Here is a 22,452-nt window from a genome sequence, read left to right as displayed (position 1 = left end):
CCAGAGGGAGAGCGGCATCAACGGCATTCCACGCAGGGGTGGCCCTGAAGGACATATGCAGAGCCGCCACGTGGAGCACTCTGCACACATTTGCTAAACACTAAAGACATCAACAAAGAAACTGCAGTTGGACAGGCAGTGCTCCACCATCTCTTTGCATAAGGTAGAACCAGCCTCCTTTTCCCACCTTTCCCGGAGTATGTAACTGTTGTTGCTGCATGGTAAAGGTTTGATCAGAAATGTTTTTTCTGTATTTATGCATATATGTATATGATGGTGGCATGTTTTAACTGCTTGGTATTCTATTCAAGCATCTGAATCTATGAAGGATCCAATGCTGGAGAAGTCTTAATTACTTACCTGTAACTGTATTTCTCCAGCATTGGTATCTTTCATATATTCACATGCGCCCACCCGCCACCCCTGAGAGGCTGCTCCTACGCTGAGCATCCATCATACTGTAGTCTCTATGGTTCAAAATCTGAAGATGGCTGCCGGGGGCGGAGCTTAAGCCCTGCCACCTCATTGGTTGGGGCCATAAAGGACCAAAGTGAGGTGGAGGGACTACACAATAGAATGGTTCACGGGCCATAATGGGCTATGTACATGCATTGCTATGTAGCAATGTGTGTATATTAAAAAAAAATTGTAATAATTATTTTTATCACCGAGGATTGCCAGTCTGACTACAGGGAATTTTTCAAGCATGTGAATCTATGAAAGATACCAATGCTGGAGAAATACAGTTACTGTGTTGATTTCACTGACACTGCTTTGTTCTTGGAACCAAGGTCGGAAGCATGGCGCCTGGTGATTCTCCCTGCCTTGATTGACGCGGGAGGGCCCTGGGTGTCTCTGACACACACTGCAGGATTCTTCAGCCTGGTTTCCTGGTCTTATGCTTTCTATTCTCAAGGTCTTTGGATAGTAACGGTTCCTTGTTGAAAAGGTCCAGGAAATTTACCTCCTTGCGATCACCTTCAATTTTGCTGGTTTTCCCCTGTTGATCAGCTGCCGTCTTGAAACTGCTGTTTCCTCGTGTGCTTTGCCTTGCTCAGAGTGTGCATTGTGCTCCGCCTTTTATCCATATGGGGAAGTGTAATGGAAGTCAGGTGTATGTGATGATCAGTAATTGCCTGACCATTGTATTGGGGCACGTCTGGTATACTGCTCGGTTATTAGTCTGTTTTGTCTCATAGCGGACTGTCTGTGAGAAAGTGTTTGTGTTGTAAAAGGGTGAGGGGGATAGAGTTACTAAATATCCTACCGGTAGGATGGGGTAAAGGGGATACCGCGTCTCACCATCCGGTGTCCCACTACCCGAAGACCCCTCACCCAGGTGATCCTCCCACACTGGCCCACCCCCCGGAACTGGATCCAAAAGCGATGGCCGTGTCCTGGCCACCTGGATGACGGATCCCGGGGACTAGTGGGTGAGACACCTTGTGGTTTCTCACAGTAGTGACAGGTTTCTCTTTTGCTGTAGTACAGTTTGCCAGTAGTTAGCTTGGCAATTTGATTTGAATGTGCATTTTCTAAGTGATAAGGCTCTAACTCTTATGACAGGCCGTAGGTTTGGTCCTGTCATGGGTGGGAGGTAGTCCAACCTCAGCACCTCCCTAGATGCCAGAGAGAGGGCAGGCAGGCCCGCTCACAACCCCTCATTTACCTGTTGTGGTGGCAGCAATAGTGCCACAGGGATACCCAGTGGAGAAGTTCAAGGATCCAGTAGCTCTAGAGGGCTACTGATGAGGACTGGTGTGCATGGTGTTCCGAGGCCGCCAAGGGAGGAGAAGCCACGCAGCGTCACAGCAGGATGCGGAGAGGCCGGGTCACATACACCGGCCCAGCAGCTTCCTGCGGGATGCTGTGGCCAGCACTGCACTGCCACCAGAGAAGGAGGCAGCAAAACAAAACTGTGAGATGCTGCTAATGCCACAACACAGGCTATCAACAAAGAGGGCCGTAGAGGCTTCTAGAGTTAACGCAGGGTCTTGGATCCTGCAAAGAGGAAATTTAATATATTACACTACCCACTAAACCACCAGGGATTTTATTTTTTTATCAAACAATGGCCTAATCAGCAATCCACAAAACCACCATGGAGTTATCAAGTAAAGCAAGGCCTCCAGGAAGGCCATGGGATCCTCTAGCCCGCCAGGGAATTATTTATTAACAAAAGGCCTACAGACAGGGGTATTACCCAAATTGTTCGAACACAATTGTTCGAATGACCCAATTGATCGAAAGTCAAGGGTCCGAATTGACCTTTGCACAATTGACCATATATATATATATGTATATATATATATATATATATATATATATATATGGGTTTCCCCCCGCAGATATGTAACAATTGACCTTCACAATTCGGTCAATTGTGCAAAGGTCAATTGTGATTCGAACAATTGTAGTTCGAACAATTCGTATACATCCCAGACAGGACATGCCAATAGAACCAACAGCTCTCTGGAGTTCATTGGATTGCCTAAGCCAGAAATTCTGTGAAGCCACACGGAGAAGGGAGCGGGGTTTACAAGCCCTCATGAAGCCTTTTTAGACTCTCCACTGTCACCCCCCTGGGAAGACAGGTAAGATATTGAACAGGTTAAGTGGACCAATCACTGAAGGGGTGGGATATTTAAGGGTAAGCTCCTAAGTTGTCAGTGTGGGTTAGTTGGGTGAGGACACGAGATGGATGGACATCATCCAAAAGACCAGAAAGGAATGTGGAAGGAGTGTGGCGGTTATGGTAGAGAGGGTTCTGTGGAGTGTTTGTGTGCGAGAGTCAGGTGTGAACGTATTTGCAATTGAATCGAAGTAGAGAGGAGGTAGGAGTAGTTGGAAGTGGAGGTAGTGGGAGTAGCAGAGTAGTATTAAAGGGAGAGGTAGTCGTAGTACTGAGAGATAGTCGTCGTAGTAAGTATTAGTGGTGGGTGTAAGAGGTAGGTGTAGTGTGAGTAGAGCAAGAGGAGAAGCAGTAGTAGTGAGAGGTGGTTGCAGTAGTGGAGAGGCGGTATTGGTGAGAAATGGTAGTGGATTAGAAATATTGGTAAAAGCGGAGAGGTGTAAGTCATAGTAGAGTGGTAATAGTGACAAGGAGGTAGAATAGGAGGAAGAAGAGAGGACGTGAGAGCAGGTGAAAAGAAGTAACATCTAAGGGTGGATGTCAGAAGGCAGAGTGTAACATTGGAGGCATAAGTGGTGGGAGGAGAACATCTTGGGACCCCAGTGTAGGAGAGGCTCAGGTGAGTCAGTGTAGAGAGTGTGACACTGGGTGGAAGAAGGCACCATCCCCAGCTTCCCTAAAACAGAGTCTAGGTGAGGGGGAGTTAGAAGAGCCCTAGGGAGACAGTCGGCCAACACCTTAAGGAAGTCACGCTTAGTCTAAAGTCTGGCGGATAAGTGTCACCTTACACCTCTGCTAAGGATGCCGGGGGTGGGGGGCAGTGTGAAGTAGAGGGGGAAAGCCCTAGCTCGAAACGGCCAAATTCCCCGGTTTGTCCTATAATCCGGCAATATCTACCAAACCCACTATGTTGTAAAGACCCAAATAAACACCCTTGGACTGACAAACGGCTAAATAGTGGTTATTTGCTGCAGATGTCCTGTCACACGCTTCATACTGTGTACAAATTGTGTAGCCGGGTGTAAGTTGCCCCTCGGGATCCCTCAAGTAGGACTATCAACATAGAGAATCAACTCAGCGTTTTGTAGTGTAGGTACATCTTTCAGAACCAATCTGGGGGACAGGAGGTTTTCAGCAACAATGAGCAGTCATGAGGGTCACCATCAGAGTGTGTCAGAAGTAGAGAGAGAGTTTTCGGAATAGAGCAGTGGGATATTGTTTCATTACCAGCCGAAAATGGTAGTTTTCATATTTAGCAAAAGTGCAATTAGAGATGTGCTGGCTTTTCCACTTCCGGAGTGAAGTGCCACATAAAACCAAAGTGTCTGCCTTTTCTACCAAAAAGGCAGTTGCTGAAACAGATCGAAGACATGCTGGTAGACCTATTGCAACATGGTCCAGAGATGCACTGTAGTACGCAACCCCCCTACAGTGATGTGATAGGTTCATAACAATAAAGAATAAATGTCTTCTGGTAATTGGACCGATCTACGGCAGAGGGTTTGGATAATTTGTTTTATCTTAGTCAAAGTCTTTTCTTTTCTGACACTAAAACTTGATCCTTTATGTAAATAACTGCTGATCTTCCTGTATATAACTGTCTGTTCGTTCTTTACCTTAAAGCATATGCTCTTCATCTGGCTATTGCATGTACCTATACCATTGACTGTTTATCACATGTTTTTTTCTGATACTTTGTAACCAATGTAACTTGTGCACCAAGCTGTATGACTTCTTACTTTCCTGCGCCCTGATACCCTCGGGTCTGGCGCGCACAATAAATACTACACAAACAAACAAAACAATTGGAGCTTTTCTTTAAAAACTTAGAACTTTCGCAGCAAGTGCAATTAACAGATCGATAGAAGCTTGCTGGCATATGTCTAGCGATGGTGATGACAATAACAAATTGTCAACATACTGCACTAACACAGATCTTCCTTCGAACACAAGAGAGTCCAAGTCACTCTGCAAAATCTGGGGGAAAGGTGGGGATTTCTACAAACACCTTTTGGTTAACTTGTGAAGGTATATTGCAATTTTGATAATTAAAAGCAAACCGCTATAGACTGTCGGGGTTCACAGGTACAAAAAAGAAGGCAGAACGCAGATCTACCGGTGTAAAATGGGTTGCATCCACAAGCATAGCAAAATGGTTGCGGGATACGGAACAACGGGAAAGGTGGAAAGAATAGCTTCATTCGTAGCATGGAGATCTTGTACAAAATGAATCCTTACCATGTGTTTTAACCTGCAGAATTGGGATATTGAAAGGGCTGAGGGTTGGTTGGTACAGTGATCTCTTGCTAAAGCAGAGACAGTTAAGCCCTGAGGTCTAAGGGCTGAGGAGACGCTGTTTGGCTGTGGCGAGTGACAGCAGTATCCAGCAGAGAAACCAGCAGAGGAGCGCAATCCCAGGTGCAGCGTATAGGTGTCCTGAGAGGTGCGTGCGCCTGTGCCTTTTAGACTTCTACCCAGTCATCAGTCACCTGACTGGGTCTCAAGGCATAAAAGGCCGCCTCTCCCGCCCTTGCGGCGTTAAGCCCTGAGGTCTAAGGGCTGAGGAGACGCTGTTTGGCTGTTTGGCGAGTTGGGCGATGGATCCTTCAATTCTGGTAGCCTCAACAATGCTAAGGACTCGAGCCCAACTCAAGCGTGTGGCCCCGCTTGAACCTCCAGAGCCCCCGGCGAAAAAATGCCGTCAGAAGCAGGAGAGCCAATATTATTCATGTAACTCGCCCACAGACAATTTTGGTCATGCGAGAGAATCCACTCCCCATTTACATGACAATGTGTTTATTGGCCCAGCCGAAGTAACGTCATATTCGAAGTCCCCTGGATCCAATTCCCACCTAAACCCTGAAGTTACGTCGGGTATCATGCAGGCTGCATATCCTACACTCAATTCGAATCAGGAAAGTTCAAAGACTCGCCGTTTGTCGAGCCTCAAATTACTACCGACGTGTGATTCGCCTGAAAAATGCAAACACGCCACGAGAGACTTACCGGTGGGATCGGATCCCTCCCTTGTGGACCGCGGCGGGATGGGCGTGTCCCCTCGAGAGTCGCGGGGGCCAGTGGTGGGGGTGATGCGAGATGCCCCCTTCCTGGACGTGTGCTCGCAGACGCCGGCAGTTGCTTTCGACGAGTTCGCCGTGGATGGGGGGGGCGGTGCTATTCGATAGCCCCGGAAGAGGAAAGAGAAGATGTCGAGGTCCGTGACTCCCTAGCGGAGGCTGTGGATACTACACAGCGACTTGCTGATCCAGCGGAGGCGAGTCCCGGTAGTCGGGACGTTGCGGTGCCCCGCAAGCTTTCGAACTGCTTCAATGAAGGCGAAAGCCTTTCTGTCGCGGAGACAGTTCGCGGGAATGACGTGTTAGTGATTACTCACGAAGGCTTATTGTCCATAAAGTCTAGCCAACTACAAATGAATACACCAACTTCATTGTTACTACGCCCACCCGCAATCAATCCGGCTGATGTTCAAGCTTTGACTGATGACGTCCTATCAGGTGACAACCTATGGGTCGGTGAATTGGTGTCTGGCACCTCAGATAGGAGAAGCTCGCTGGAGGTGGTATCCACAGTGCTAAAGAACCTGATATTACTGAACAAATCGTACTCAAATAAACATTCTGTCACATCTACTCCTAAGCTTGTTGCATTGCCGGAGACTCCTCAGGAAAGGAATCGTCCGAACATCACGATTTTAAATAGTCGCAGTTGGGAGTATGGCAAGAGTATGAATTACAAAGTCTTTGACCCTGCTTCCCCAGATGAGTCAGTCTCGCCTATGCAAAATATAATGGCAGACTCACAAAAAAGACTCCCGATGCATGGTGGGTTAAATCTTAAGCTTAGACAGAATTTCCAGCAGCAAACCACAAATGAGTCAAACAATGAAGGTTCTGTGAGTGATTCGACTACAAAAGACTCATCATTTATCGAACGCCCGTTTCCTAAAATTAGACGGGAAAGGAATCGCCATAGACATGTAAAACGTAACTTACAAGGAAAAGGCAGTGAGAATCAGCCAGCCTCATGCGTGCATGTACCAGCAAATGAGCTTTTAATAGCTCTAACTTCGGCAATAGCGATTTCCTTAACACCTTTACAAAGCTATACGAATCAATAAATGAAAACATAAGACATTTCGACCCTAACAGCCATGTTGAACTCAAAAGTGATGCACTTGGAGTCATTACAGTCCGCCCAAAAATCTAAATATGAGGAACAAAATCACACCATATTAGCGGAATTAAAGTCCTTAAACGAAGTCAAACTAAATGACAAAATCGATAATAAACTCTTTTCAGAAGTTGCAAGGGAAGCCTTGTCTCTCTTTCGAAAACCGGAAAGTGAACGAAACTGGGATGTGCAAATCCCGGGAAGTGATATAACACAATCAATAAAGTCAAAGGGAGGCTCCAGTGAAAAGGATAAATTCAATTGCGATAAGTCATCTAAAAAGTTGACTTCTAAAAGGCAAGACTCCGAAAGCCGAGTAGAAGGATCTGGAGACAAAGAGAAAACAGCTTTGCCCACTTCGCCGGATTCAGGTTGTCTCCCAGCGGAACCGTTGGCTGGGCCCCTAGCGAATTGCAATACATCGACAAGGGATAAGCCGGACGATGCTAACACCCTTGATATGTCCTTCAACACTGCCTTTCTACAATCTAAAAATATTACAAATCCGGCGTTACTGGACGCCCAACAAGCTTCAAGTTCCATGCAGCCCGTGTCGGAGGTGTCACAAGCCAGCGAGCCAGGTATCCAACCTCCGTCCGTTGTGATGCCGGGCGTACACCCTTGATATGTCCTTCAACACTGCCTTTCTACAATCTAAAAATATTACGAATCCGGCGTTACTGGACGCCCAACAAGCTTCAAGTTCCATGCAGCCCGTGTCGGAGGTGTCACAAGCCAGCGAGCCAGGTATCCAACCTCCGTCCGTTGTGATGCCGGGCGTGCTCTTTCCAATTTTTGGGAGTCAAGATGCCGAAACGAACTTGAAAGCTTATGGGACCGCAAAAAAACCCCAAGCTTGTTTGGAGAAAAAACCGAAGAATTTGCCGGCACGGAAAAAAGGGCAACAAAAGGGTGCTCGCAAATTCCTTCGTAACCTAAACATGTTCCAACTGGTGGATAAGGCCATTACCTCAAGCTTGAAGTTAGCGGATACGATCAATGAGAAGGTACCCGTACGCTCAATTGAAACGGCAAAGGAACCTGATACTATTGAAAGCTTATTATGTCAAGAGGATCACTCAATCCAGATCGATTTATTGGACCTTTCCACATATGAGGAGACTGATCCAACAAATGACTCCGGTCCAAGTGAGCCGTTCGCCATTGAAGTTCCACAGAAAGGAAGTATCACTGGCTTAACGATCGCTTCAAAATGTGACGTTCCTCATCGACAGAATGATATTCAAATATCGCACAAAAGTTGTGCTGTTCCTGTGAGCAATAACTCGCTGTCGTGTCCAATTGACCTCTCCTAACTGAGGCGATGCGAGATCATTCCCAATATAACTGGAGACTGTGTGAGGGCCAGCGTCCCCAGGAGTCCGGTCTTTAAAACACTTCGAGAGACGGGAAGGTCAGCGTATGAATAAACCGCAAAATACATTCGTGCCCAGCAAAATCAGCTGTATTGGCATGAATGGAGCCAACCAAACGGAACGAAGCGGCGTCTCTCTCTCTACTTCCGCCACTGAATTCCGATGTCCTCAACTGAAAATGTCCCTCGATCACCTCCCTTTGCCAAAAAAAAACAATACTATGGCTGAACAAAGGCAAGAAAAAACGGGTGACAAAGAATCATTGATTCTAGTCAAAGTAACGTTGGAAAGCTTATCCAGAGGAGAAAACTTAATTTTGAACAGATCTAACGTATTAAAATTATTACATCACATTCCCCGTCTTCGGTCGCTTGATTCAAAGGATATACAAACGGTAGAATTTCCAGATGAGACTCGCACAGACTTAGTGACTCTTCATTTAAATTCCCATATAATAGCGAACGTAATTCTGGAGGCTGAAGAAGACCTGCTATCGATGGGTTTTGATTCATATAAAGTGGAGGTCTTTGAAAGCGGTGCTAACGAACAGAGATTGAAAGGTTCTCGTGATGCACGGGCCCCTCTGATCGACACACAACGGCCTAGCCCAACAGTACAAAATACAAAGGTATCTAATTACTCTCAACTGCTGCCGCAGAAGCAAAACGAAAAACTGCAGTCGCAGAAGCAAAATGAAGAACTCCAAAATGTTTGTTATAAGGAAGTCATAAACCAGAATGACGAGCTCCTCGAGGAGGACGAGCCAATGAGAATGACTCCGATGGAGAAAATTAAAATAACAATAGCAAACAGAACTCCGGTACCTGTGGTGATGGCCCAGAATACAAATACCCAGGTAGAAAATGAGGCCCCGCAGGAATGGTCTTGGATAGCTTCAGCCCTGCATATTAAAAAGAACAGCTAATGATCGATCCTGAACCAGGCTCAAGAATGTTCGTTTGCATCTTGGAACACTCGCGGCTTTTTACATCTGTTCAACACCCCATGGATTGACGATTTACAGGTGATATGCCTGCAAGAAACTTGGTTGCGCGAAGCTCCATTGCTCCCTGATTTTGAAGTTGCACTGAATCCAGCCGCAAAGGGTGAAAAAGGGCGCCCGGTAGCAGGGTTATTAACCCTGATCAAACGATCTACCGCCTAATTAAATCAACAAACCATACGCCCTATATTTAAGTATGCGAGATAAAGAAACCCACTGACAAACTTTCGCCAGATGACACATTAAATATAATTAATATTTATTGGAATCATCAAGTGGCGGGGACTTACTCTTTTATCGATCAAGTTTCCGTAATAATCGATAACTTGCGGGAATCTTTAAGTGGTTCAGGCACTATGCTCTAAGGTGATTTAAACATCGATTGTTTCACACCGCAGAGCGAGGCTAAAAGACGCCTCGCACAATCTTGGTTGGAAGAATTGAACATAAGAGGGTTGGCGATGTTAAACGGCCACACACAGGGAGATACACCACCAACAGTTACGTGGAAAAATGGAACTCAACGTTCAATCATCAATTACATTTTTGTCTCTGATAAATTTCAGGAACGAATAAAATCATTGAATGTCTGTAAAATGATGAATAGTGACCATGATATGTTGGTAACCAAATTCGACAACAGTCTTGTAACACAGACAAAAATGGGGATTTAACATTTTAGTCGAATCTAACAGACTACGCCTAAGACTAGAAGAACAGGACGTCGCCAAGATTTATACTCAGTTTAAATCGCATCCAACAGACATTGAATACGCTTCGATATTGATGCAATTCAAATCTAAGACCAATGGAATGAAAAACTACAGTTTCCAAAGAAACCACTCCTTTGATTTAGCAGTGTTACAACGAAAGAGAGCAATGCGAGCTGAAATCAGGAAGAACTAAAAAGGTCCAGCAGAAGAAAAATTGCTAAAAAACAAGGCAACTAGACAGTGCTACAAAAACTGGATTAATTCCCACCGAGCTATACTATATCAAAATGACGCTGAGGCTATGTTACGTACGTTATCGTCTAAGAACAGCTGGGATTTCTGGCGAGTAATAAATGAATTGGAAGCACCGCAGAAGGCGTTAGTTACATGTCAAGTAACGGAAGAAGACTGGATCAAGCATTTCACCATGTTATATGATAAACCTCGCACTCCAGAAAGGCAGCAACTATCGACACTATCAAAGTGGAACATTACTTTCTCAAAAGCTGAAATTCGGGAAGTCATAATGAACGCGAAAAATTCAAGAGCACCGGGGCCAGATGGGCTGACGAATCTTATGATTAAACAGTTTCCTGACCAATGGACGGATTTGTGTTCCGACTTGTTTTCACGAATAAATATAGAGAAACGAGTGCCAACTTCCTGGAAAACTAGTATCATAGTACCAATCTTCAAGAAGGGGAACAGAGCGTTACCAAACCACTATCGCCCTATGGCACTGCTCGATGTGTTAGGTAAAAGCTATGCATCGTTATTGCAAAAGAAATTGACTAAATGGGCCCAATTGGCGCAAAAAGTCGACGAGAGACAAGCGGGGTTTGTGAAACTAGTAGGGTGCTCATTGAATTTGCTGATCTTGAATCTACTAAAGATGGAAGCTCTGAGGACTAACACAAGAGTCTATGTGGCCTTTGTCGATTTCTCGATGGCGTTCGATATGATTGATCGCGAAATGCTGTGGCAGAAATTGGAAACCTGGGAGTGTCCAGAAGATCTTCTCGCAGCGATCAAAGAACTTCACACTGACACCTCGATCGCCATTCGCCTTGATCAAAAAGGTGCATTATCGACCAACATCAAAACCTATAAAGGAGTCAAACAAGGTTGCCCATTAGCAGCAGCAATCTTCAGTTTATTTATTTTCGATATAGGTGAGGCAATCCAATCTGTTAGAGCCTTTTCACCCAAACTTAACTCCGCTCCAGTAAGCTGGTTATTGTATGCCGACGACCTTGTTCTTCTGGATCGTACGCCGATCGGGCTTCAACGTAAATTGGACGTGGTCCAACAATACGTAGATAAGAACCGTTTAAAAATCAACCCGTCAAAAACAGAAATTTTGGTGTTTGAAAATCTACGATCTAGTCGGATTCAAAAGAGATTAAAATATCGATGGAGTTTAAATCAGGTCAAGCTTGAGTCATCGACCTCCGTAAAATACCTGGGAATGATCCTTAACTCTAGCATTTGTGATGACCCGTGGGTAACTGACTCCAAGAGGAAATGCGGGCAGCTGGCATGTCAAGCACTAGTAATCCACAAAAAATATGGCCGTTTTTCCATACGCCCAGTGAGGAATTTTTACGAACAAAAAGTGGTCCCCATCTTGTCTTATGGTGCAGAAAATGCATTCGGCTGCCCTCCATCTCACTGGGCCTCCTTAGAACACATGTTTTGGTCAAAAGCACTGAGTCTGCCAATAGGCATTTCTACATCGTGCATAAGATACGAACTTGCTCTCGTGTCACTACATGCACGGATCTGTTGGAATCAACTGGTGCTGTTACGAAAATCTAAAGCCGAAATTGAAATTCCTCAATTCAAGATCTTCCACAATGCAAGTGATGGTGAGACCGACATATGGTCGCAATGGATAAAACGAGGCGAAGACTTGTTGTCTGGGTTTAACATGAATGCACAAGCTCTCTGCGTCAACCCAGCTGGTGCCAAACTAAAGATCTGGCGCGCAGATTGGATAACAACAAGTAACGAGCGCCTTTCCGCAAGTGCGATGAAAGATGCGCCGGCTGAAGCCAGAAGCTATAATTCGTTTCTACCTTATATAAGTCTATTCCCAAATCCAAATGCACGAAGACGATACATGCTATTTAGGCTGAATGCCTTCTTAACGAAGGATCGAATCAAACTAAAAGCAGGAGAAACTGACCTAAATGTGATCTGTCGTATTTGTGGTAAAGATGTGGAATCCCTGAAACACCTCGTATTATTCTGTTCAGCTTTAAAAAATGAAAGATCTATCCATCTGGGAGAATGGGCTTCAAATCACCAAGCATTGAGTGCCGAAGATTGGTGGCAGAAAATGTGGAACGGAAAGGACCGGAAATTAATCATGCCCCTGACTTCATTTTTGACAGTAATTGAAGAGTCACTAAACAAATTGATGCCAAAGATGTAAAATGAATTCGCGTGATTTTTTAGATTTGTGATTAGTAAGAGAGCACGATTTGACATTTAAGGCTGAGAAAGACGGAGAAATGGATATAGGCTACAGGGGCATTTTTAAGTAAAACCGTGATAATTGTAATAGTATGACTGCTGAATTGTTGTGAAAACATTTTAAAGGTTTGATTTTCAAACCAATAAAATAAAAAATAAAAAAAGCAGAGACAGAATGACATGCCTTATGCGTTCCTCTGTTTCTCTCGAAATGGAATATTCCGGATAAAGGAAAGTGGGTTGGCTGGAAGCATAGAAGGAAGTAAAACTTGTTTTTGTGGTTCACGCTGACATGCAAGCATGTGCTCTGAAACTTCACTTTTTTATATAGTTTGATCAGAGACTCAGAAGTACGTCCTTAGTAGATGGCGCAATTCTCTTTAAAAATAAATATATATATTTCATGCAGACTCTGGATTGATTTGTTCTCGTTTCTTCTGGTGTTCGTTGTTGGGGGGCATGCATTATGACTGTTGCCTTTTAGTCTTTCTCTATTTTTTGTATACAGTGTTGGCAGTGCTCCAGATAAGATTTTGGAGGTGGGAGTATTTTACTCTCTATTTTTAAACTTTGAGAGTAAATGTGATTTTAAGAGAGTAAAAATTACTTTTCTCCTTTGCAAGAGAGTAAAATTTATGCGACATCCAGCTGACGTGTGCAAAAACTGTATGGAAATCATTACTATGCGGCAGCTTTCTGCATTGTGACAGAATACACCTTTCGTTATTTCTGGCCATTTGATCTCTCCTGTATATATTTAAATGTTAAAATCACAAAAACCTAGCCAATTATATAGTAAAGCAAACATGAATTGTATTGTGTGTTTTGAGATTCGATAGCAGAATTGTCTTTTGATGTTTAATGAAAGTCCTAATTTCCTGGAGCTATTTCTACCTAATGGTATGCCAGTGTTAGATACAACAGTGCAGAGAGGCTAGGATTCCATGCTAAATTCTATATCTAATCTAGTAGTCAAATGGTTATTTATATAGGTCTTTTGGCAAAGGCTGTGCATAGAACATATTTATCACAATTACCACCAAACCAAAGTTCGGTACTCCTTTATCGTCCTCGAAAGGAAGAAAGGCTGAGTTGGACTTGCCGGGATTCGAACCTGCAACCTACAGATCATGCACAGATTGCAGCAACGAGTGCTCAACCGGCTGAGCTATCTTATTGGCTAACATCCTTCAGAGGTTGGTTAACTGAATATCAACTGAGGTATATATAATAATCACAGTACCTAGATGTATGACAAGCCATTCATGAAGCGCTACATAAAGTTAAATACCTATCTGGATTATCACAGGGACAGGTTTTGCTGAGTTTCTATTTCAATTACCAATGTAACTTTCATGTGTTTATTTTTGATCCGCGCTTGCACTTCCTTGAGAGTCAGGCTTTGGATGTTTTAATTGTAGTCCTGAAGATTTGAGAGGCTAGAACACCTGTGATCAGTGTAATGACAATCACTCACCATTGAGCAAAGACTCTGCTGCCACTGACCATTTATAGTAATGTATCCCATTGACTGCAAGGTTGAATGAATGTAAACCAGACTGTGCATATTCATCATTTTACATGCTGTTTTTATAATTAGTGTAAATTAAATTATAAGTGTAAAAATGATCAGGCCTCCGCATGATTATGCACACAGCACCGGAACTTTGAAAAATACAATTGTGCAATACTGGTTTGCTTTCACTGGCAAAAAGCATAACTTGTTAAATATGAATTCTCATTGCAACTTAGTTTTCCATCTTATTAGTTATACAATCCTAAAATTCTAGGAAAACATGCACAATGCTTCTGAAGCTGAATGGAAAGAAACCATTCCTTTTGTCACAGTGTGCAGTTTAATTTTTTGAAAGGCTTCAGAGAAATGCATTCTGTTTCAGAGGTGGCTTGCAATTACATCCATGTAGAAAACATCAAAAGAAGCCTTCTGGTTTTTGTCAAGTAACCTGACCTTTGCACTGCCCTCTGCTCTAAACCTGTGTGTAAATGTACCCAGGAAAATAATAAAGCTGTTGTATTTACAAGATTTTCATGCATAAAAAGGCCTGGTACCCACCTTATCTGGAGGCCTGAGTGTTGACATCCGATTGATTTTTTTTATTTTTTATGAAGGAAATACGAGGATGCTTTAGAATACCACCGGCAGGCTCTGGTGTTGATTCCGCAGAATGCTTCTACCTATTCGGCCATTGGATACATACACAGTTTAATGGGAAACTTTGAGAGTGCAATCGACTATTTTCACACGGTATGTATGAGGGAAATACCTTTCTGTTTAGTTAGTGTTTCTTCAATTAACCTAATTCTCTTTATGATTGTAGAGTAGATTCAAAATAAAGATCCTGTCTTCACAAGCCAGACGTTCTGCCTTTACCTACATGCTGGGTTGCACTTGAAGTCTTTTATGCAGCCCATCACAAGGATGGGTTGATATGAACAATGTATAGAGAGCGACATATTGGTTGTCAGACTACTTGAAGAGTCCATAAAAAGTGAACTGTTGGGCAACACCTCCCCTAATGCGCTGTCTTCTATTTCAACAGAAGCAGAATCTAGTGTGCACAGAGGAGAACAACCATAGGTGTTGCATGTCCTTTCAATCTATATATGAATTCTGGTTAGAAAACCATTAGTATATTGTTACATTTTCGTTGCTCTCCTAATGTCCTGTAGTAAAATAAAATGGTTTGTTTTACACTTTTTTATTCAAAACAAAGAGGTATTACCGTTGCATCCAGTAGTCACGAAATATGTTGATTTAAAAAAAATGAGTTGTTTCTGGCATAATATGACCTGTCTCTGGCATAACATGCCCTAACCTTGCAGATCTTGCACCTTCTCTCTTTGTACTTCAACCTCAATACTAGGTATTGAAGTTTCTACTTTCAACCATGTTGCCATCTGTTGAAATGCACTGCCATCTAGTGGTGAAGGTATTTGCTTCCCCCAACCAGCCTAAGCCTTTTATTTATATACATATATAAACAACATTACACATGTCTAGTTGCAAGCTACTGGCAAATGTCTGGTGCCCCTCAGTTCTTTGCTTGCACACAGCACATCGTATCTTACTTGCTTAGAGTCAATTGTTACTTGCGAGAGGCGAGTGCAAATGTTGAGGCCTATAAATACATATGCAAATATATTCAGTGAAAAAACTTTAGTTTAATTGGCATCAAGGCGCTAGTTTAATGAAATTCAGCAGGTTTTGGAAGCCACGCCACCTTCAGAGCTGCCACTTTGTGCAGTCCATGAGCACTAAGAAGTCAAACTATCAACTGCACCTCCTCAGAGGTATTCTTCCTTTCCTCTCCTTCCCCCAGAACTCACTGTCTCTAGAGCTCTGTTTCTCTCTAGGCTGGACTACTGCAACAGCCTCTTTCTAAATCTGCCTGCTTCTACTCTCCACCCTCTGCAACTCATCCAGACTGCAACTCATCCAGAACAGGATTTCAAGACTTGTCCTTGACCTCAAGCCCAGGTATCATATCTCTCCAGCACTGAAATCTCTGCATTGGCGCTCAGTGGCTGCAAGGATTAAGTTCAAGACCCTCTGCATTGTCCACAAGGCCTTCTAGGGCCTGGTTCCTCAATACCTCCGACTCTCTCTTTGTAAATACCTTCTCCAGCATTGGATCTTTCATGGATTCACATGCTTAGAATATTCCCCGTCGTCAGACTGGGACCCCTCGGTACACATAGCCTTTTCCTATAGGAAAACTTCTGACACTTTTGTGTCCTATATACGTCCTTTTAGGACCCGCCTACGCATGCTCCGTAGGCCGTCCCAGTATAAGAGGCCCGCCCCCGCGGCTCCCCTTCAGATTTCAACCGTCTCCAAAGTAGTGGGATCTCCTCGCGTTGTCTTACTATTTTGTACAAGGTTGTATACCTGTAGTTGGAGCTAAAGAAAATGTCCTCCATGTCAGGAAAAGCGCTGTGTCGTCCGTGTGCGACGTGCGGCTTGAAAAAAGTTTACGAGGGGGACGGACATATGGATTGTATATATTGCCTCCACCCTCATCATTCGGCGGATAACTGCGACATATGCAAAGGGTTTTCTCAAAAAACCCTCAAAGACCGGAGTCGACGCCTGGTGGCATGGCTGAATGACGGAGCGGGGGCATACCCCCCTTCGGAGGTAGGCTCCACACAATCGGCAAAAACATCACGCCGCGCTACCTCGTCGGAACCACCGGCGAAGAAATCTCGCCCGACGGAAAAAGAGTCATCTGGGAGTCACTCAGCTAGAGACTCCTCATCAAAAAAATCGTCATCAAAAAAGCACGAAAAGGAAAGGCCGAAATCCTCCTCGGGCGATCATCATCGATCGACCACGAGTCGAGAGTCGAGTAAAAGCAGGCCAAGCGTGGAAAAGGCGGGACCGCCTAAACCACCTGCTAAGTCACCGTCGTCGACGGCGGTCCAGTCATCGGCCCCCATCCTGCCACTGACGCAGGTGGCATCCACCGTCTCACCGACAACGGCTGCGACAGTGACCTCGTCGACGGGGGTTCTACAGGAGGCCTGTAGGCCGGAAGTTTTTTGATCCGATCCCCCCGGATACATTGCTACAAGAACAGGCTGTGTCGCTGTCCTCGGAGGACGAGAGCGAGAGAATAGCTGGCCCAGCAGACCTAGGGCTACGAGTGGCCGACAAGTCGTCGACGAGGGGATCCAGTGTACCGGTACCTGCCCCTCTTCTCAATCTGTTTTGTCGCTGGAAATTCTGTCCACCCTTCAGTCCTTGCTACAGTCGTTGGACCAGAGACTACCTCAGGCAAACCTGCCACAGTCACCCGTCGACGAGCCGGGCCCGTCCCGTCCACCGACGCACCTACGCACGCCAATCTCAGCTCTGGCACAAGAGGAAGGTGAGCTGCCAGATACGGAGTCTGACAGGGGAGCCATGTCGGATATCTCGTCGTCCCCCTCCAGGGATCCAACCTGGGAGTCAGAGGTAGAGTTGGAAACCCCTAGAAGCCCAGCTCACCCGTCCCCTCCGGACGACATTGCATCATTCCATTCTATGATGGAGAAGGCGTGTAAAGAATTTGGTTTGTCCCAGGAAGAACAGAAAAAGGATTGCTTTTTGTTCGACCACATGGGTAAGAGAAGGAGGTCCGTGTTCTCAATACCAATACTAGACCACGTGTGGAAAGAGGGGTTGCAGACAATGCGTCACCCTTTTTCAGAGCCGGCAGTGAAAGGACTCCTTGAGAAAAAGTTTAAGGCACCAGAGTCTACCCCCAAGTGTTTATCCTCCGAGCCAACGCCGGACTCGGTGGTGTCGGCGGCAGCGACGAGAAAGGCGAAGGCCCAGCACAAGTGCACGACTCCGCCTGAAAATGAAGCGAGACGCCAGGATGCCTTTGGCAAAAAAGTACTATCCGTGGGAGCAACCACAGTAAAGGCCGCAAACTCTCTGGCGATTATAGCCAGATACGACAGGGAGATGTGGCACAGGCTAGCCCCGTTACTTAATCATCTTCCGAAAGAGCATAGGAAGGCAGCGATGTTACTTGTCCGAGAGGTTGAGGAAGCCTCAAATCACGCAATAAACTTTGCGGTGGACCTCGCTGAGTCAGGCTTCAAGCAAGTCAATAATGGGGTCGTATTACGACGACAGTCATGGCTTAAGTGTACCTACTTCAGGCCAGAGGTACAATACAAAGTTTTAGATATGCCTTTTGAGGGAGACCTACTATTCGGTGAGAAGGTGGACGAAGCCCTAAAGGGAATGAAAGAGGACTTGGACACGACACGTTCATTGGGTGCCCTCCAGAGTGGCTGAAGCTACAAGTCTTTTCGTCCCTTTAGAGGGGCTTCAGGTAATTCCAGATTCTCTGCGTCTGGAGACAGATACTTTGGCAGATCGGCTTACCCCTCCCAGGGATACAGACGTGCTTCCCAAACGGCAAACCGACGCCGTAACTTCCAGACGTCCAGGAAAAGACCATCCTATCCGTCGTCGTCGAGAGACAAACAAAATAAAGATCAGCAGTGACATACAACACAGCGTTCTGGGGGGAAGAGTGTCAGCATTTGTCGACGAATGGGAACGAATTACGACGGATCAATGGGTGCGGGACACTATAAGAAACGGACACTCTCTACAATTCAAACACAGCCCTCCGCACATTCCACCTGCGTTCACCGCTCATTCTCATCTGAAGATACTGCAACAAGAGGTAACACTCATGTTAGCAAAGGGCGTGATAGAATTAGCTCCAACATCACAGAGAGGTCAAGGAGTCTACTCAAGATACTTCGTCGTAAAAAAGCCGAACGGCAAATGGCGTCCCATTTTAGACTTACGCGACCTCAACAGGTCTTTAAAGAGCCTAAAATTCAAGATGCTCACTCTGCAGGAAGTGATCCGCGCCGTTCAAGAGGGGGATTTTCTAGCGTCCCTGGATTTACAGGACGCGTACTTCCATATTCCAATGTGTCGGAAACACAGGAAATTCCTGAGATTTGTAATAGGGCGGACACACTACCAGTTCACGGTTCTTCCCTTTGGGCTCAAGACCTCCCCCAGAACATTCACGAAATGCCTGGCTCCAGTAGCGGCCTGGCTAAGGAAGCAAGGCCACCATGTATACCCATACCTCGACGACTGGCTGGTAAGGGGATCCTCCCCAGCGTCGACCAACACAAGTCTACAAGCCACCATGCAGCTTCTACAACAGCTGGGATTCGTCATAAACTTCGAAAAATCCTCTCTGCGGCCATCGAGAACGCTGGTATTCCTGGGGGCACAGTTCGATACCCAGTTAGGGCTAGTGAAACCTTCTCTCGACAAAACCTCAAGACTCAATCAGCTAGCGAGCCGACTACGGCGAAACACCAGGCTCTCAGTGAGAAAGTACGTTTCGGTCCTAGGGGCCATGGCATCCTGCATCCATCTGGTGGCAAACTGTCGCCTATTCATGAGGCCAGTCCAGGAATTCCTCGCGGACCGATGGACGCAGGCTCAAGGATCGTGGTCAGACAAGATAACCATCGACGACGACAAGCTGCTTCGGACCCTTCAGTGGTGGCAGAGTTTCCACAATCTGAACAACGGTGTACCCCTACAGGAACAGGAGTTTCAGCGAACCATAGTCACGGATGCGTCCCTAACCGGATGGGGAGCTCACATGGGTACTCTCCAAACGCAAGGCCGCTGGTCTCCAACGGAGTCACTCCTACACATAAACGTGCTGGAACTCAGAGCAGTACGATGGGCCTTGAAGGCATTCCTACCACACATCAAGAGTTTGCGAGTACGAGTACTGACCGACAATACCACGGCCATGTTTTATCTGACGAAACAAGGAGGGACGGGATCAAGAACTCTTTCCATAGAAGCCCAGAAAACTTGGCATTGGGCATTAAAGCACGAAATTTCTATCGTGGCTCACCACCTCCCGGGAGTGAGGAACTCGCAAGCAGACTCCCTCAGCAGAAGCATGGCCCAGATACACGAGTGGGAAATGGACACAGTTCACCTGATGAAAGTGTTTGAGAAATGGGGTCACCCCCCTCTGGACGCCTTCGCGACCAAAGACAACAAGAAATGCGAGCAATTCGCAAGCAGATGGCCTCAAGAGGGTTCCATGGGGGAGGCATTCTCCTTCCCATGGACGGACATGTTCCTTTATGCTTTTCCCCCTCATATGGAGGACAGTACAGTGGATACGCAGATACAGTTGCCGGGTAATTCTGGTGGCACCATACTGGCCGCGGCAACCGTGGTTCTCCGACCTGCTTCACCTGTCGCTGGAACATCCTATAGCGTTTCCGAGAGTCCCGAACCTACTATCCCGGGACAAAGGCACGGTGTGGCATCACGACCCGGACAGTCTCAACCTTACAGCCTGGCTCCTGACTTTTCGGAGTTCGGTGCTTTAGACGTTTCGGAGGATTGTCAAAAAATTCTGCAGGCGGCTCGAGCCCCTTCTACAAACAAATCTTACACCTATAAGTGGCGGAGGTTCTGTGAATGGTGTCAAGGACAACAAGGCCTACAACCGTTGTTGGTGACGCCGGAACAAGTTCTACCTTACCTGCTTCTCTTGGCGGAGAGGGGTTTATCCTTCACATCGATAAAGGTGCACCTGGCGGCCATCTCGAGGTTCACGAGGAAGAGACAGTCGTCTCCTCTATTTAGCGACAGACTGGTGAAACACTTCATGAGGGGTTTATTTCAAACTTTTCCCCCGGTAAAACGTTTCCCTCCAACTTGGAGTCTCAACACAGTGTTGGCAGGCTTAATGAAACCGCCTTTTGAGCCTATGGCCACGTCTGACATGAAATTCATATCGTGGAAGTTGGCATTCTTGATTGCTATCACATCAGCTAGGAGAATCTCGGAACTGCAAGCGCTGGTCGTGGACCCGCCATACTTAAGATTCTTTAAGGACAAAGTGGTTCTGGCAACTAATCCTACGTTCGTCCCAAAAGTTCCGACAGTGTATCACAAACACTCGTCCATTGTTCTCCCTACTTTCTTCGCAACCCCATCATCGACAGCAGAAAAAGCTCTTCATACCTTGGACGTTAAGAGGGCTCTGAAATTTTACCTACATCGTACACAGGAACTCAGGTCTACTCGACAACTGTTCATCGCATATGGTCCGTCGACGAGAGGAAAAGCAATCTCTAAACTGGGATTGGCTCGATGGGTCTCATCGACGATTGCGTTTTGTCACTCCAAGGCCGGAAGGCCACTGCAAGGAGATCCTAGAGCTCATTCTACAAGATCAACGTCCTCCTCAGCAGCATTATGGGCAGGAATTCCGCTGACGGACATATGCCAGGCTGCGGCATGGTCAGTGCCCCACATGTTTACCCGCCACTACTGCCTTGCCAGGCAGCATGCGGACGAGGTGCAGATGGGAAGAGCTGTCCTGCGCCATCTGTTTCAGTAAGGTAAGCTCCACGCTGTGGAGAATCTGTTTTCTACCTTTTGATGACCGTATACTTTATGTGGGTAAGGTTATATGAGTTAACTTATTCCTGCTGTACATATGCATTGTGTATTATGGTGAGGGTATATTACATTACATTCTCACCGCCGTTTCATGTGTTACTGCTATACAATCTATTCTAAGCATGTGAATCCATGAAAGATCCAATGCTGGAGAAGGGAATAGTTTCTTACCTGTAACTCCATTTCTCCAGCATTGGTATCTTTCATGGATTCACATGCGCCCGCCAGCCTCCCCGGAATGCAATGTATTTGATTGATAAGTTTAACCCTTCCTACTTTGGAGGGGCAGAAATCTGAAGGGGAGCCGCGGGGGCGGGCCTCTTATACTGGGACGCCTACGGAGCATGCGTAGGCGGGTCCTAAAAGGACGTAGATAGGACACAAAAGTGTCGGAAGTTTTCCTATAGGAAAAGGCTATATATGTGTACCGAGGGGTCCCAGTCTGACGACGGGGAATATTCTAAGCATGTGAATCCATGAAAGATACCAATGCTGGAGAAATGGAGTTACAGGTAAGAAACTATTCCCTTCCTACTCAGGCTCTTCTCTCCTCCACCTCCAACTACCTCAGGGTCAGTCGCTTCTCCAAGAAACAAGTTGGTGGTAGATCTTTCTTCGGCTGGGTCCTCCCTCTGGAACAGACTTCCTGCCTCTCTGAAATTCAGAGAACCATCTCCGGTTCCAGAAGCACCTCAAGACCTTCCCCTTTGCTTCTGCCTTCTCTCTTCCTCTCCCCTGCTGATTTCCTATCTGATACTGCACTGGTCACCTGGCTGCCCTCTGATTTCGGGCCCAGGTTCCTACCTGCCCAGTTGCAGACCCACACTGCCTCCCAGCAACCCTTACACTTGTCTGTATCTGTAACCCTACAGTCCCTACCTGCACTTACCCTTGCACCTGCCACCTGCACTTCTTGTTATTGTTTTGATCCCATGAAAAGCACTGCCCCCTCCCCTTTCCCCTGGCACTTTTCCCCTCTCCCCTCCCCTGCTCTTGCGCGATCTCAATGTCACTTGGCCTAGTAAGATCGGTGTCTCTGTCCCCCCTCTGTTTGCCCCTTCCTT

At 46.0% G+C, this 22,452-nt stretch overlaps 1 protein-coding gene across 4 annotated transcripts in view; it reads left to right on the top strand.

Annotated features, from left to right (window-relative positions):
* The window catches only part of CDC16 (cell division cycle 16), a 755,778-nt gene that overhangs the window by 639,484 nt on the left and 93,842 nt on the right, over positions 1-22,452 (top strand). For all 4 annotated transcript variants that reach the window (XM_069637116.1, XM_069637117.1, XM_069637118.1 and 1 more), the window contains one exon: positions 14,524-14,659. In XM_069637116.1, the coding sequence (XP_069493217.1) occupies positions 14,524-14,659 (136 nt within the window). The remainder of the gene's footprint in view (positions 1-14,523; positions 14,660-22,452) is intronic.

Source organism: Ambystoma mexicanum, chromosome 7p (assembly GCF_040938575.1).
Source record: "Ambystoma mexicanum isolate Mex_15411 chromosome 7p, UKY_AmexF1_1, whole genome shotgun sequence".
NCBI classification, from domain to species: domain Eukaryota; kingdom Metazoa; phylum Chordata; class Amphibia; order Caudata; family Ambystomatidae; genus Ambystoma; species Ambystoma mexicanum.
The sequence above is the reverse complement of the archived record's forward strand: the minus strand, read 5'-3'. Positions and strand labels throughout refer to the sequence as shown.